Here is an 18,009-nt window from a genome sequence, read left to right on the forward strand (position 1 = left end):
CGATAACTCAGAAATATTGTATAAAATAAAAATATCAGCTTCAGGGGGGAAAAAAAGTAGTCTAAGCATTTTAAATGTCCATTAACCACTATGTACAGAGTATTTACATGCAGACCAGAATTTGCAAAGGAAACAGAACAGTAAACAGTTGCAGGTGTGTTCACTGCGGCCTTATAAACCAGTTACACCTCATCTGCTTATACAGGTATGGCTGTCATTGAAATCAGTGATCGTACATGTGAGCAGTACAAGACGGATGCGTCTCCAGACGTCTGGTTGCGTCATCACAAAGAAAATGACGCCGTGAGAGAATAAATAAATGGGAGCTTGATGGAGACACACGATGATACAGAGAGTAAAAACATGAAGCTACGCATGGCTGGACGCCGAAAACTCATGTGAAATAACATTAGGATAACATGGCATCTCCCATGTAAATGAATGCACGTTTTATTGAAATTTGATGTGGTTTGAGGCCCAAACAATATTAATTAAGCCGGTTAAATCTGTGATTACTATACATATCTGTCCAACCACTGAGCGGTGTCTCATGGGGTATATTATAATGAATCATGATGTGAAAGTTTACACACAAATGCTATGTCATGAGGTAAAGACTTTCCATTTACAAAGGAGAAATAAAAATACAAAAAAAAAAGCATTAAATTAAATACATTAAAAAATAACTTCATGATAAATTCAACGGGGGAAGCACAACCATCAATTCCTTGTGAGAAATTCATCATATGCATACTGTAATTACAAACTGTTGAATGAATTAGAATGTATATTATCTAAACAAACCCAAAATTCATGAAAGTGTGTAGTTTCCCACTTTCCATTACCTGTCAAATCAAGAAAATCCTATCAAAGCCGGCTCAACACACAGCCCTAATTTTGTTAAAAGCAATTCATAACCTGGGTGGAAAAATAAAATGCCCTCGAGATAAAAAACAAAACAAATCTAAAAACATGAGAACTCCTATCTCCTCGTCTAACTCACAAAGTTTGCTAAAAATGAATGAGTACAATGAAAACATTAAAATCAAAGCTGGAAAAACAGAACCAAAAAAAAAAAAAAAAGACTCTTTCCCTTAAAACATTCAAACCAACTGCAAACACATAGCTAAACTAGATGCATGTGTGCAAAAAATCATTTCACACAAGTTTAAGAACAGAGATGTCACCAACACATCCATGAAAATGATTGTTTCCATGCGAATCAATGATTTCACCCTTGGCGTTGACATAGATGAGCAGAGATTAAAATGTAATCGTCCATGAAATGTGATTCAAAGGTTCGTGCTCCAGCTGAGCGACAGAGAGCGGAGACCTGACAATAGACAGGAGGCTCCAACCCCGTGGCCTGTTGCCCTCAAACCTATTTCAGGACATTTCAAAAGGACGTCCGCTTCGATTCCCTCTTTGTGTTTGACATTCCGCATTTGGAGCACTCGGAGGCCTCTACCCGATTCCCAGTTTCCTGAGGAGTGAATCCTGAACCTTTCGAGTTTATCTGACTCTTCACTGCCACATTAGACGAGTGGAACGAGAAGAATCAGCACATCTGTGAGTTAAGCAGGGGCTTTGGTTGAGAGAGGAAGTGTCACTTTTGTACTTGCATGTTTTGCATTTGTGCATTTAAATGCACACCAGAGTATCTATCGGTGAAAATTCAGAGTGATCGCAGGATCACGCGAAGACACGGGAAAGCTGCTTAGACTCCAGTGACTCCTTGTCGCTCGTGTTATGCAGAGGTACCAGAACAGCCTGGGATCCCTTTTCTGTGCAGTCGGAGTGTGAGTCCGCTGTCTGGCTGTCTGTTAACAGTGCTCCAGGTAGTCAATGACCCGCGAGATGGACTTTTGTCCCGTGGAGCCCATTTCACACTGTGAGGGGGAAAAAACAGGAGTGTGAGAACACCAACATGCTGTTTCTGTGCTTCTCTGCTGATTGTCAAGTCACACACACACACACACACACACACACACACACACACACACGTTGTTTAAACTGAACAGTAATTCAAGCATCAACATAAATCCAAAAAAATATACAAAGATTCCTCTCGGCCTGGGCAATGATAAAATAACACATTATAATTGACTTCAAATCACGATATAATAAAGATTTAACACATATCAATATCATGTTTTAACAATTGTTGGTTTTCTATCCATAAAGAAGTTTTAAAAACACAATTAAATGTGACTTATTCAAACATTTAACGAGAATAGCTCATTTTCAGATTCTGCTTTTTTTTTTTTTTTCTGAGCCCATGATAAAAACCTTGAAAATAAACATTTAATTGATTGTTGGCTCATACTGACAGACATGTTGTGTTGTATTTAATTCTCCATTACTGCCACAGCACTTATTTCTGAGCAGCTCAAAAGTTATCGAGACATTTCCGATTTTATAAAAAGGGGAAAATCAAGAGCGGCTTTTCATACAGGATATCGATCATATCAATTGCCTCTACAGCCATTTGAGACATTATGTTTTCACAAATTGCTCCAATAATGAGATAAACAGAGGTAAAAGCTTGCTCTTCCATCTGTTCCCTGGTATTTTCTGAGAAATGAGTTGCCTCCATAGTGCAGTAGCAGCAATTATTTGATGTGAAAATGGAAATGAATCATTGTATGAAACCACTGGTCCTCAAAAAATGTTATCTGTTCCAAGCCACACAAATCAATGAGCCCAATTAAATGGCTCTTTGCGACTTCGGTAAAAATTTGGGGATTGTTTTGTGTACGTTTTTACAAAAAAATGCCTCTCAGTGTGCAGGTTCACAGTTCCATGCAAATGAAAGAATCTAATCAATGTCAGCAAAGACTGTGCTGATAGCCAAACTCACCGTGAGGTTCATGAAACTCAAGAATTTCTTAAGCATTTCTGTCATGATGGAGAAATCCCCTTTTGGTAGATGTGTTCTCACAGTAGTCACATTTATCTGGGGTGGGAGGGGGCACAGACAGGAGCATGGAAAACAACATTAATATTTTTGAGTGCATGACAAACTATCTCCAAGTGTAATGTGTGCCTGGATATTCTCACCTGGCTGCCCTGACACAGACAGCCCAACAGCAGAGCCGTGTAGGAGGCAACGATGCTGTCCTCCATATGTTTACCCGCGTGCTGCAGAGCTACAGCAAACACCAGACAAAAAGAACAAACAGTCACTTTTACAGTCTGTTGTAGAGACGAAAGAAAAACATTTCAGGGAAATCTGCAACGATCCCCTAATTATTTTACTGTTTTTGTTTCTAAATGTTTACATTATTTACACACAACACATAAAAATTGGTCAAGCATCAGGACAACATGAGCTGTTTAAAGTGATTTCATAATCTTAAGACTGATAATGAATCAGGAAACTGTGGGCAAATGTAAAATGTGTCAACAACTTAGAATCTTTGGCAATTAGTGATTAAAAGCCACATTTTTACTCCGTTAATTGTTTGGTTTACTACGATTCAGAAAGAGACAGAGTAGAGTCAGGCAATGGTTGATTTTTGCTGCAGCTCTGGAAGGCTTCATAATCAAGTGGAATACTACAAATGTATGGACATGAAACATAAACAAGAAACTCTGTCCCATTGCCTCAGAGTAAACATGTTTTTTTCTTGTCCCAGCTAATTAGCTGAGCTGTAAAGAAGCAAATGAAGGTGCTGCCATGCAGAAATCACATCCACAACTTTCAGCACATTTATCTCGGCGTGAAAGATTTTAGCTTTACAGTCGACATCCTCTGACCCATTCAGTTTCATAATGAACCTAATATATTTTTTTCACTGCTCCGTGTTTCCCATACTTTGATTTACATGTGGCCACTGCCACGGGCCAATGTCTTTTTTTTTTTCTCATCTTATTGTAAAGCAAACGCACTGTGCATTTATCAACTTAGCCACACTAGTGGCACCAGGCTCCGTCTCACACAAGTAGCTATTTTTCTTTGGACACTGCATTGACTTTCATTTACTTGGACAGCCCCAACAAACAAAGAGTTATCCCCAACTTTATGACGATGTTATTGCAAAGTCTGAACATGGCCTTGGGATAACTTTCCACGGTAACCCTGACACCAATTCACACAATAACTCATAATAACTGTTGAGGGATGGTTAAACACCGGTCAGTTATATCAAATGGATAAAGAGGTAAAAGGTCCAAAATAACCTTTTGTGCAGCGTTTCGCTTACCTTTATTTAGGTCCAACTCTTCATCCTCTTCCTCTTTCTTCTCGGGTTGGCTCTGGTCGCTGGTTTCAGACGCCACCCACTGGATCTCACCAGACGTCTCCTTCCACTCTCCGCTTTTGTCCAGTGCAGGCTTCGGTGCTTCGCTGATGAGGTCATCAGTTTTGGCTTCAGCCAAAATGGCAGCACGCTCTCTCTCCAGGAAGAACTAGAAATAAAGACATCATTTCAAATCACAACTGTAGACTGGTTCGAAAGACATAAAAAGGTGAAGCAACATGACTTAAGGCCTTTTCTTAGTTTTATGATCAGTAACTGACTGGGAACCAATACTCTGAAACAATTTTTTCAAGTCTTGAAAATGAAAATGATTTTAGAGTTGCTGCTCAATTGAGTTTTAAGGTTTCAGTAAAGTGGAGTAAGGTACACTTTGTTATTAAAACATGTGCAACTTCAGACTTCAGTACATTTACTTTAACTTATTGGCTGCCAGCCATTTTCAGAGCAGTGGTCAAATTGACGTCGAGTGGTTAATGATTACATTCTAGAAAGGAAATGGTGGGTCATTGGATATTCATCACCCACCCACCCACCCACTCGTGCATACAATACATATTTTTGTTCAAGGCTGCAGCCCAGTGTTTAGCAGTCATGATTAAAAATCATTTTGGAAGAACACTTGAGTAACAATAAAATATTTATTAATGAGCTCTGACACAATACCAACCTTCACAAGTGCAGCTAGAGCACCAGAGGTTTGGGCCTGGTCGCCGTCTTCTCCCTGAGCTTCAGCTGTGCTTGGAGGTGCCAACTCTGCCACTGTGTCCGACTGTGTTGGGTCAGCAGGCTGAATAAGGCTGTCTTCCAGACAGCTGTTGTCAACGGTGTACTCCATGTCCACCAGGTAGTGGCGATTTCTTGAGCTGTACTCAACAAGGTTTATTAGCAGACCAAGACCCTGGGATACAAAACAAAAATACACAAATAAGACTCACACAGAGGGGGAGGAGAATCTATTTTCAATAATTATGTGGTGGTCTTTTGTTTTCCACCTTGTTTGTCTCCTTGTGAGCATCATAACTCAAACATGTAAAAGGATGGCTTTTGATAACATTTTTGTAGAAATTTTGTAGGGATGTAGATCACAGCCCAAAGAATAAGTTATAAAAACGTTTAGTGACACAGTGGGGAAACAGAGAAGCTTTGGCAGAGGTTTGCTCTCACCAAGTGCTTTCTCAAGTTCTGGAATATCGCACTTACCAGTACTCGCACGTCAAAACGCTGCTCCTGGGGAATGTACCGAGGGACTCGAAGGATGCAATTCAGAGCAGTCACTATCAGCTGATCCTGCTCCCCTGTTTTAGTGCTGCCCCACTCTGCAGACAAGAAGATTATTATTCTTATTATAATAACCTCCACTGATATTAGTCATCATTATAGCAATTCAAAAAAATCCAGATAAAAAAACAACACATCAAACAAAAAGAAATGTAAGAAATATATAGGTTATAAAAGAGAATACCATTGTCATGAGTAAGGTTAAGTAGCACTCCTATGATAGCCCGCATACAGTCCTCCACGGCCTTGCCCACGTTACTGAAGCTGCAGTGGGGCAGTGTTGCACCAGACGATGACAGGGAGCTGTTGTTTAATGCCCTGCTGTACCGCTGGATCATATCCTCACAGTAACGCAAAGCCCTAGGGAGGATAATAAAAATTGATGTGAGAAGTTAAAAAGCAAAACACAATGGCAGAAATGAGGGACACTTTAAGGAGAACTAGCACAAGGACGACGGAACACAGGAAGAGCCGAACATAAGCAGAGATAAAGAGCAAGGAGACTCAAAAACACAAAATGAATTAACTTAATAACAATTAGTGGAACTGCATATAGGTCTAGCGATATTACACGTCAGCATAGAATCTCATTAGCTAGTAATTACTAAATAAGTAATGTCATTTTCTGTTGCCAACAGTGTTACACAAACTATTCCTTCATTTCTATTAAGTGTTATGTTTTATTTATTCATCTTCTAAATAACTTTAAAACGCCATACCAACCAGTAAGACAGCGTTTAAAATAATGGAACAGTAGAATTATAATATCGGTACAAAGGTCAATAATAGTCACGAGCCTCACCTGGCAGAGGAGACAATGAGTTGAGAGTCCTTGTACGCAATTAAGTAACGCTGGTTTTCTGGGTTCTGCACTGTTACCTGTTGGCAGAAGATGAGAGAGAAGTATTAACAATAGCAGGGAAAGTACATCAAAAAGCTTGAAAGTCAAAAATCCAAAAACAAGGTGAGACTTCTGATCAATGGCATTTTAAGTGAGATAGTTGATAAGAGACAATCAGCTCTTTAACGCAGACTTTTATTGTGTGACAATAAAATTTACCAGGCAATTCACAGCTCTCAGTACTCCATTACTCGCTATGCCCTTGAGTGTCACTTTTGTACGACTTTAATGCAGAGCAGAGAACCCACTTTGACAGAGCAGTACTTACACTTTCAAGCACTCTCAGACATCTCTCGGCCCCCCATAAAGATGCTACGAGGTTCTCCTTGTCATCCTCTTGGCTCAGATTCTGCACGCACTCTTTCACTGTAGGAACACCGCAAACACAACATACATGACTATTACACAACAGCTGTTAATTTATCCTGAGGCAAGAGATTTCCGCACAAACATTAAAACGGTGACGAAACACCTGCTTTGACACAAGTGCAGTAGAATCCCACGCACCCACCTTTGTCTACAATATGATCCAAACCACCCAGTAGCCGCAGTTCTTCTTTGAACCAATCACCAGCTCTCTTAGAGGTAAGAGACAGTAATGTCTCCATGGCAAGGTGGCCAGTCTAAGGGAGAAAAGACAATATGTAAATTCTGCATGACATTTAAAAGTATCTTTTTCAAATTTGCATGGACTTCATTTGCATTAGACTTAAACCCTCCAACAAACCGTTATGTTTTCTAGGTCGAGATGCTTGTTGTGCACAGTCTCACACAGCTTCCTAATCTTCTCCTTGACCTTTGCAACCTCTTTTGCTGTGAGCTGATCCTGGTGAGCCGAGTACTCCTGGTCTAGCTCCAGCAGCTTGATCATTAGCTCCAGACACGCTCTATCCAGATCCATGTTAAGTCGATCCCGACTCAGAATATACATCAAGGAAGCCGTGCACAGACCGAGGTTCTGATTAAACAGTGGAGACAAACTTTAACCAAGTGGATGAAACTAAGGTGACACGGGCAGATCAAAGGTGATCAACACCAGCGAAAACAGGGAATAATCTTAATCCATTCTCCACTATTGCTGGATACTTAATAGTAAAATAGCTTTAAGGGAAAGTAAAAGGGCAAGAGTAAGCATAACCCAAAGTTAAAAATATGTACAACAAAGCTTGAGGCTTTAACTTGTAAGAAAGCTTGATCTTTAAATAACAGTGTATATATATATATATATATATATATATATATATATATATATATATATATATATATATATATATATATATATATATATGAGGAAATTCAACATCCTCTTCATTAGCAAATCATTAATGAAGTGTGTTAATACTGACATTACAAAAAACATCACACTGTTAATTTTAAATTCACCCCTGTCAAGTCGTTTCACAGCATATGAGCATAGCTAATTACTTAAGGCAAATTCAATTACAATAAAAATGCTGAGAATTTAGAAAAGTTGAAAGAAGACAATCAAAACAGGGCGGCATGTCTAAAAAATAAAAATAAAAAGGACACTGTATACGCAATTTGCATAAATCGATGCTCACATAAGAAAGTACACTTCAAACCCCGCTTCAAGCAAAAATAAAGTTTCACTAACCGGATGCTGTGGTGCATCACTGAGCATTTTGAAAACCTGTGCCACTTTTCCTCTAGCCCGCAGGTGCATCCTGAAACCTGGCATGGCGCACCTTGTAGCCAAGCTGATAATACTGGAGCAGAGAGAGGGGGAGGGGGAGGGGGAGAGAGAGGGAGAGAGAGTGAGAAAAGAAGGTTAGATCAAATATTTATCAGTTTTACCTTGAAAAACTAAGAAAAATTAGACATGTGGGACACCAATCTTCCAAATCCATATTACTATCTAATTTCCAATACATCCCGTTTTGTATTTCGACTCTGTCCAAAATGTTACCCTCTTCTCTTTACACATTTGCAGCCTGAATACAAGTCCAAGATTCCCTACAGCCATTTCTTTATAAAAAAAACCAAGGTTGTCTATCCAGAGTGGATTTTATTTCCATAAAACAAAGGCTGTGTATATTTCTAACCTGCCATTATTCAAATAGACTTTGAAAACATAAGTAAGCCATAAAAGCAGGGCAGAGAAAATAGGCAAAATATAGTTGTACATAACCAACAATGAAAGTTAAAAGGATTCATCAAAAACTGCCACTTTTACATACCACGTGAATAATTTAATTTAACATACACACCATTGGATGCTGCTTCCCGCTGCTCTCTAATAGCTTTGCAATTGCAGTTTTGTTTACTGTACTTTAAGGACAGCTACATACAAATTATATACCTCTGGTCATCTGAAGCAGCAGTTTCTCCAGTTGCTTTATTAAAAGACTAGCACTTGCTGAATTGAACAACTGTTAAGTGACAGGGATTGGTACCATTTCATCAATTCCATGAGGTACTTTGTAGATTAAAATCAGTCCAATGTGCCACTCAAAAAAAAAAGGTTGCATTCATGTGCCTGTCGAAAACCACGAATGTTTTCTACACCCCTCCTTACCTAAGGCATCTTGTGTTGAGTGGCTGAGTGCTCTTCAACCCCGTCTCCAGGTACTCAAAGTCATCTGTGAACTCTTGATTCTCTCCGAACTCCACCACATCATTGAAGTGCTTTACATGCTGCACCACCGTGTACAGCTAGTGGAAGAGAGATGAGGTTAATTACAGCTAATTTGGCCGTAGTGCACTTGTCTATAGATATAATCAACTTGCACAAACGCACATACACAAGCACACTGGGAGGAATGCGGTTATTGTTTACGTCCTCTCTACCCGTTTCATTATCAGCAACAGCTGACGGTGCCAATACCCTTGATCAGTCTGCTGAGCGTGTGGAGGCATGGGGCCTGATCAGCAGTTGACTCCTTTTGCCAACATCAACAGTCGTGCTGTGTGTGTGCGCTCAGTGAGACACACCTCAGCCTCAGACAACACCAGTGAGTAGTGGCAGTTTAGCTCAAACCATTTTACCTCATGGGATCTTTGACAAACAGATTGATTTGGAGCCAGAGAGCCCATTTGCAAATGACATGGGCTTCAGGGGAGTTTAGACTAACAGTCCCCAATGAAACCTCCAACTTACACTAGGGTTCAAATAATCAATCTTTATCTTGACTTCAAATTTGCTGAGTAATTGCTTTTAACACAATTAGCAAAACACAAAGGGTGCAATTTAATGGTTCTTCTTTCTATGTCCCAGGGAAAAAAATAATAATAATATATTTTAGGGGATATATCAATAGAATATGATACAACAATTAAAATCATGTTTTCATTCATTAGTTTTTGTTACATTCCTCTTCCATGAAGTCTGCCATGTACCCAGATTCAGTTGGTTCTGCTCCCCCCCCAGATGCCACTAAATCCTACACACTGGTTTTTATGTTTTGTTGGTGTTGTATAAGTTCCACCACCATCCTTTGATTCTATTACTCAACAAAGTGAAGCTGAAGTAAAAAAAAATAAAAACAACCCCTCAGAGAAATTAGACATTTTCACCAAATTGTTCAGCCCTAATTTCAAATGTATACAATTTTACTGCATTATCAAATGTGTAACACAGCTTGTCCAAGGCTAAAACAAGCACATTAGTTCATAAAGGCATGCAAACAAATAGAGAGAATATAAATCAGCAATTAACTGAATAAGCCCTTTGCGACTCTCTGTTGTTAAGCTGACATCTAAAAATATGTTAGTGTTCCCAAACTTTACCTCCTTGTGCTCCTTTCTGCATTTTAGTGCCGTGACGATATCCTGGTTGAGTCGTGTGGGGATGGTCTCTGACTTAATGACTTTGGGCGGGGGTGGAGGGGCTTTGAATAGGCCGTCATCTTTATGGGAGTTGCTGTCCTTACTGCTGCTGCTACTACTGCTGCTGCTGCTGCTGCTGCCGCCGCTGCTCGATAAAATGGCCTAAGGGGGAAACAAAGAGAAGAAATGGAACTCATAACAAAGCAGCAAAATCTGCCTAATAGCATGTCCACAAGATTTACCTCAGCTGAATAGTTTGTCAAGTCTTTCATAAGTGTTGTTAACAGATGTCACATGCAGTGTTAACAACAACTTTTAAATCCTAGACTCTGGTTAGCTTATCTCTAAACAAAGACTTATTTCAATGGGATGAATTCAATGCAGAAAATACCATGCACTTGGAAAAAGCTCAATGCGAACAGAAAGAGACGAATGAGAGTAATTAATACAGAACTGTTGACTGCCCAGAGACCAATAAACAATATCCTGGATTGTGGACAACAGGGCACAGGGAATTCTGTGAACAAATGGTCCTGCTTATTAGAATTTGCTTTAGTTGCCTTTTTACTGTGCAAAATTAATGCATCCATTTCAAACAACGTTTAACATAAAATTCCGTTTCCCCCACTGATGTTCTAATCACAAGGCCCCCTGTTAGTTTGGAAAAACAAATAAAACAGTAAATCTAAACACAACAGTTATAACCACAAAGCAAGTGATCTCTTACTGGGGCGGTTTGAGATCGAGAGAGGGGAGGCACCGGTATCTCTTGTGGTTCAGGTTGGTTCCAGTGGCGAGCATTATATACTGCTTTAGCAGGTGACTGAAAAACAAAACAATAAACAAACCAATAAACACAGCATAAGACATGCCGTCTCTGTCCCTGGTACATCATTCATTTACAGGCTGAAAATCCATCATCATGGTGAAACCTTCCCACGGCTAAAAATAAACTTAGCTATGAGACAAAAAAAACAAAGAAAGGTCCATGTTAATGTCTATGAACCATTCTGGTTTAAAGCTTAAGTTATCATTATGAATTATTACAAATGAACATATAAATGTTTCCCAGTGTACTCATGATGACAGACTGAGACAAAAACAGCCTCAGTGTGAAGCACAACAGTCCCCAAGCACACAAAACATTACCTTAATATGACACATTGTGTGGCTCAAATATACATTACAAAAGACAATGTTTGGAGTTTTGTTGATGATGAACGCCGAATGCACAGACAGCTTACAAATAACCCAAAGCCACAACAAAACAGGATTCAGATGAACAGAGCATATTTGGGAATAAAACCACAAATCAAAGCTGAGTTTATGCAGTAATAGTCAAAACCCCATAATAATAAGTGCGTGCAAATGAATACAGAATTACTCCAACCATGTGAGACTGTTCACAAAATAATCCCTGGGCATCAGCATTCAGAGCATCAAGTATGCAACAGTAGATCTAGCAGAACATATTGCAGCTGAATCACAGCATTATATGAAATGGCATCCAAATAAATTTAGGTTTCAGTTGAGCCGCTTTCCCTCCTACTAGCCAGTCCAATTACATCGGTCTATTTTGAGAAGAGCTGGGTATTTGGTTATGTAATTGTTATTTAATCAACAAAAGTTACCAAGTTCACTGTGGTTGAGAGGAACGTCGTGACAGTTTAGAGTTTAGATAACACACCTTGACCTGTCCATATTGACTGTAGACTCCTGTTGAACCAGAGTCGATTCAAATAGGTCAAGAGATCCATGCTTGCTTTGTTTTAATAGTCTAAGTATTTACTAAAACGAAACTTAATGGGTAATTACTCAAAGACAATTGTTGCATAACAAAGGAAAACAATTGCTTTTTCGATAAAGCAAGAAGATACACAGGAAATTTCAGACACGCTTGTGTACCTTTTTGGGTCCACTGAAGATCTTTTTCAGTCCACTGCCAGTGTATTTATCACCCTGTTTCCCTGAGCGTCCTTTCTGTATGTCAGCGCCACCAGGACTGGAGTCATCAGAGTAGTCAAAAGCATCTGTTGGGAGAAACCAAATGTAAATAGACTGGAAACAAAAACACTCAATCATCCAAGCTCTCCCAGGTAAAGAGCTAAATTAAAAAAATTATAATGTAGTCAAGTTATGCTAAATATAATTAAAACAATCAAATATGCTTTTATCCATTTGACGTAGGTTAGTGTACCTGTGTTGCTGCTGGCCTGACTGTCCTGAGAGTCACTGGTATGAGGGCTGTCCACACTGGAGCTTAGAGCAGCCAAGGCTACAGCCGCCTTCTTGGCCTTCTTCTCCTTGGCATGAGTGCTGTCATCATCACTGTCACTGTCACTCTCGCTTAGGTCATCAAAGCCAAAGTACTTGATCTTGTAATTACTCTTGCCCACCATGCTACCATCTGAACCGTCCTCGCCCACTTGGTCCTCTTTGTCTTCAAAGCCAAAGAACTCTAGCTTGCTCTCGGCCTTGGTCTTCTTCGTCTTTGTCTGGGTGGTTCGGAATCTGAAAAAAGGGATTTGTTTGTTTTTTTACAGAGATTGTCTAAGACGGGAAGAAAAAATAAGATCTTGAGGTACTTGGACCAGCTTTTAGATAAGTGAAGAAAAAAGGTTTTCAAAGTACAGAGAGTCCACAGTTGCAAAGAAAGACAAGACCGTGCAACTGCACAGACAACATAGCTGAGAGAAAGAAAGTTTCCTTTTGGATACCCATAATAAAAAGGCATGTACTATAGCTACAATGTAATGTGCATTTTACTTATTATTGCAAATGATAGTCTTAAATTCAGTGACCAAAACCTCACTGTTAAAAGTGTGAATGCAAAATGACACAATACAAAAGTGTTGTTCATCATTTGCCCCCTGCCTTATTTTATTAAAACAGAATAGTGAAACTGAAAACTGAAGGGTTTTAAACGCTACTGTTTTTATGTGTGTTATAATGCAGGGGGTTGTGTCACAAAAAACACTGAAATTACCTTGTAGGTTTAGGTGGTGGAGCATCTGACTTCTTCTTCATCTGGCCTGCCTCTCCAACTTCAGCAGGAGCAGCTGGAGTGACCAGTTCATCCGTGCTCCGTTCTATCTTGTCCTGAATAGTGACATTGCAGACTGATAGACAGGAAGGGTGCAGAACTGTGTAATCACGCACCCTCCCACCACCCCTGCCTGGTGGCTTGGCTGCTGGTTTAGTGGCAGTACTACTTCCACTAGCAGAAAGGACACTGTTGGGTTGATTTGGGGCACTGACTGTTTCACTGGGCATATCACTGTTTTCAGCATGTTCAGAGGATGTTTTGCTTGATCGGGTAGGCCGCTGGTATTTCTTACAGTTAGAGGCCCTTAGAGTGAAAGGGGATGGGGGAATGTTGTCCACTGGTTGTGGTGGGGGCTCAGTGGAAGGCTCTAGGTGAGCGCTTGTCATCTCTTCTGATGGCAACCCATCATAGGAGGAAGCTGTTTGGAAGTCCCTGCCATCACCTGGTGCATCAGTGGACAGTTTAAAGGAGGCATCAATACTGGAAGAGGAAGAGATGGGCCTCTGGGATGCTAAGACATTCTGACTATCAGAGGGCACTTTGTTTGTGACATAGGTCATGCATGTAGGTTTCTGGTTGCCATCTGGTGTGCTTTTGAACCTGGGCTGATTATTTTTAACAACCTTGTCCTCAAAGGTTTGCTTGCCTACAAAAGGAAGAAGAAAATCACAAATGGTCACATTAAAAACTCATCAGAGAAGTTTGAAAAATATTGCTGCGTAATTTTTGCTTGAAGATGGTCATGTGATATGCTCTTTTAGTAGGTCAGTCATTATAAAAATTGTTCTTAATCATGGATAATGGCAGAGTCACATTTATAGCACATGTCTATAACAAAAATGTAAACCAACTTTTATAAATCTATCAAACTAATGCAAGTTGCTTTTCGTTTTACTGGATGATTTCAAATTAAAAGTGCAATAAACCTGAAGGAACACAATGCTTTCCTCAGAAATGTTAATGGAACAGCATTCATTTGCAGGGGTACCAGTTTAGTTGCCATCTCCATTTCCTAAAGGCTGTGTAGTAGCAGTGTTTGGGATGTGTTAACAAATACAAATAGTCTAAAATGATTTATTGAGGCAGAGGGATTCTGTGACAGCACACCAGAAGAACTTTTTCCTTGCCATCTCTCAACAGTGATGCAGCTTAATTTTGTTATTTATTTATTTAACATCCTGAGAAAGCGATTGAGACAAATTATTTTACCCAAAGTTTGAAAACTAACCAACCCCCCTCTCTCTGAGGAAGCAGCTGTGTTCACACATTCTCACACACACTCCATGTGAGACTACACATGCAAGAGACTACACATGAAATATGCCATTGAAATACAACTAATTAATCATGAGTAATGATTGATTCTGACATGCCCTTGTTTACTTATTTAGTATGGAGCTGATTACTTCTGATACGGAGCTGAAGCACTTGTCTGGACACAAGTTGTCATGTTGGAAACACTTTCTTACTTGTGAATGTAGTAGCCACTGAGCTTGCAGAAGTCTGTGCAGATGTCACAGCAGTGGCTGTCCCACCACTCTGTACTGCAGCTTTCTTAGCCCCATCACCTTCATTGACTTTCACCTGGGATACACTGTGAGAGGTCACAGTCTTGGACTCATCATCACTGTCAAACCCAAATGGGTCTTCTTCACTGTCGCTATCCTCAAGCCTTGGCCTCTTGGAAAGCTCTGCAACATCAGTTTTCAGCATTGGCCTTTTGGCTCCCAGCTGAGCCTTGTAGGTGGTGTCCCCCCATTTGGTTGTCAGAGTAGACCTTTTATTGGAGAAGACCTCTTCAAATTTCGAGTTAGCCTCCCCACCCTTCCGGTTGTACGTTTTGCCAAATCTGGATGTCATGTTGATACTTTATGTTACATATTCCCTGTGAAAAGACGCAGAAACAGTTTTTACAAATGACATACAACATATCGCTCCAGATTGTGGATGAACAGATTAATGTATGTGGGTTGACAGTGAAGTGTAACGTTTACTTAGCATAGGCAGCGACGTGTTTTATGAACAGATGAAACTGTACGAGATTTGTAATTCTAGTTGGATAAGTCAACAGCTGGTTAGCAAGGCTAAATCAAGCATCCTAGCTTTGAAATAACACGATCCGTCGTATGTGCGCAATACATCAGGAAGCTAAAGTAAGTCAGATTTACTTTAATTATACTTAGATTTAATTACGTCTCCCTGACGTCACGAAATTAGCAGAATTAGCTGACCAGAGTATGTTAACTCTACCCAAGCTTGCTGCAGCTTGTAAAGTTAAAAAGTTAGCCGTTAGCATATACACTGCTACGCACGCTAATGCTAACTCCCCATTTACACCCCCAATGACTGCATCGAATGTCGGAATCGTTTGAATTATATATGTGCTGTCGATAACTTCAAAGGCACATTTGTGTGCAGATATTGCGGTAATCGTTTGAAGTACATGAGAGTAGTGGCGCACACTCTTACCTTTCAACTCATGCGATTCAGCTACCTGGCCGCTTGTTTTTTAGCCAACCGGCTAGGCCTGTCATACAAATGAAGCGGGTAAAGTCCGTTCAACGCTGTAGAAACAACACTAGAAACTCGTCTATATCCTGAATATATCCCCTAGCACAATGTTATTCACGAGATAAAATTATCTTCAATGCACCCGTTGCTACTAGAGTTTTTATAAAGTAAATAATCTGGACATTTTGCATTTTCTAGTGCAACCGACGGCCATTAAAATGTCCCTCCCTCCTCGCATTCTAGCGAGACCTACATGTAGTGCGACGCACGGAGTGAATTGACCAATGAACAACAAGGATGTTTTTATGTCCTTTAGCAAACGCGACTGTGATTGGTTTTAATCAGACGTCACAGAAACGCTAGGGGGCGCTGGAGGACCACATTTGTTGATATATTTTTTTTCTTTTTTTTACTTGACGACATGCCAAAGAGAAGCAATAATCGTGTAGACCACTGACGAAAATTTGCGTGCCACTGCGCACGGTTAACTTTTAACAACATGAGCAACACCTTAACCAATTACTCTTCTCATATTTCTGATTTATAAACGATGCTAATCTGACGGTGGTGTAACGTTATGACTTCCTGCTTCAGTTTTTTGTATACAACCACAAAAAAGAGGTCAAATTATTTATGACTTCCTACTTTACTCTGTTTCCCTTACAGCTTCAGTTGTTGTATACAAATATAAACAAAGAGGTCTGTGACTATTAAAAAATTAATAGGCATTTCTCCCTCTCTTCTGAATACAAACCAAATGATAAAACAATGACTCCCTTTACTGACTCCAAATGTAATATCCTGCTTATACCAACATATTAATACATGACTGTGATCCACTGACATAATAACAAGTACGCCGCATTGTGATACTATGTACTATAGTATTACCATATTAGGCTGGTGGAATGGATGCCAGGGACTGATAATTGTCCAATATAACTTTTCATGTAAAGAAACACTGCATATTGCTGAAAACCACTAATAGTTTTTGATTGTTTTGTTTCTTTGATGAAACTATAATTCAAAACCAATATAGTCACACACATTTTTGATTTAAAGGATATATCTTTGAAACTGCTGCCCCCGTGACCCGGCCCCGGATAAGCGGAGGACGATGATGATGATGATGATCTTTGAAATCAAAAATGGGTGACAATTTTGGAATTTGGTCTGCTGAGAAAAACATCTAACTTTACAAGTTGGAGTTTAAAACGAGGAACACACACACACGTTCATACAGTACGTATGCATTCTGGACACAGAAAGCATACACATCAACAATAGTGGATCTGGTATGGGGCCCAGATGGTGTCAAATGAATAAAAGACTGTGTTGTAAACAGTCCAGGTCTGCGGGGCAAAGTAGTCCCAACTGTATCAACACTGAAATGGCCATTAGTCAGCCTAGCCAGACATCCGAACATCTCCTCCCAAGTGTGTACATTCTCATAAAGAGAGAAAAGACGGAGACACCTGTTAGAAAATGGTTTGTCTCCATTTGAAAACACAAGGCCACTAATTTCCCAAGAGAGACGTTTGAAATGTTTGTTAGTTTCTCTTCTCATCTCACCAAAAGAAAATACAATAGCTCCTGCAGCCAAATACAACAAGTCAATAGGTCACAGTTGAAACAGTTATGTCACCTGCAGCTGTTCTGTGTATTACCATTACATCACAATAGTAATAGTCAAGAGGAAAATCTGTCTCAGTCCCTGTCACAATTCATCTAATGATCAGATGCTTTCAAAGTCACTCAGTTTCTACAGTCATAATGCCACATTTGGACAAAAAATAAATTCACAGCTGATGTATAATCACTGTTAAACTAACCTTTTTGGCGTACTATTACCATTCCCCGTCATCGCTCAGAGGTGGTGAGGTAATATGGCCATGTGCTGGTTGACTAATGGCTTGCAACTCCACTCTTGACAGTTAAGAAGTCATGGCTTCATTACAAGCCAAACAGCTGAGTCCACATGCTACATATGCATACCATAATCACTCTGGATATTTTGTAGTCTTGGAACAAATGAGTCAGGATTTGCTGCCATTGCCAAAAGATAGAAATACACAGAATCTCAACTTTGGGTGACATTTGATGGAAATATGTCCAACAAAGTTAGATTAAGAAACTGCAATACTGACATAGGACCATGAGATGGCGGCAATTCCTACAGTCACACAAGTGCGTTCTTTATATTTCTATATAAGTTCCCCAAAGTT

General features: G+C 39.8%; 1 protein-coding gene across 1 annotated transcript; it reads right to left on the reverse strand.

The window, feature by feature from the left end:
• Positions 1-427: 427 nt before the first annotated feature.
• wapla (WAPL cohesin release factor a) lies at positions 428-16,030 on the reverse strand. Its single transcript, XM_058651865.1, has 20 exons — positions 15,743-16,030; positions 14,743-15,158; positions 13,214-13,919; positions 12,425-12,738; positions 12,133-12,257; positions 10,955-11,050; positions 10,189-10,389; positions 8,978-9,114; positions 8,057-8,168; positions 7,169-7,399; positions 6,953-7,064; positions 6,710-6,807; positions 6,343-6,419; positions 5,725-5,900; positions 5,463-5,578; positions 4,930-5,160; positions 4,206-4,410; positions 3,061-3,149; positions 2,861-2,956; positions 428-1,889 (listed from the first exon to the last, which is right to left on the reverse strand). The coding sequence occupies exons 2-20, from the start codon at positions 15,131-15,133 to the stop codon at positions 1,824-1,826; spliced, it is 3,579 nt and encodes a 1,192-aa protein (XP_058507848.1). The 5' UTR covers positions 15,134-15,158; positions 15,743-16,030; the 3' UTR covers positions 428-1,823.
• Positions 16,031-18,009: the final 1,979 nt, after the last annotated feature.

Source organism: Solea solea, chromosome 15 (assembly GCF_958295425.1).
Source record: "Solea solea chromosome 15, fSolSol10.1, whole genome shotgun sequence".
Lineage (NCBI taxonomy): Eukaryota > Metazoa > Chordata > Actinopteri > Pleuronectiformes > Soleidae > Solea > Solea solea.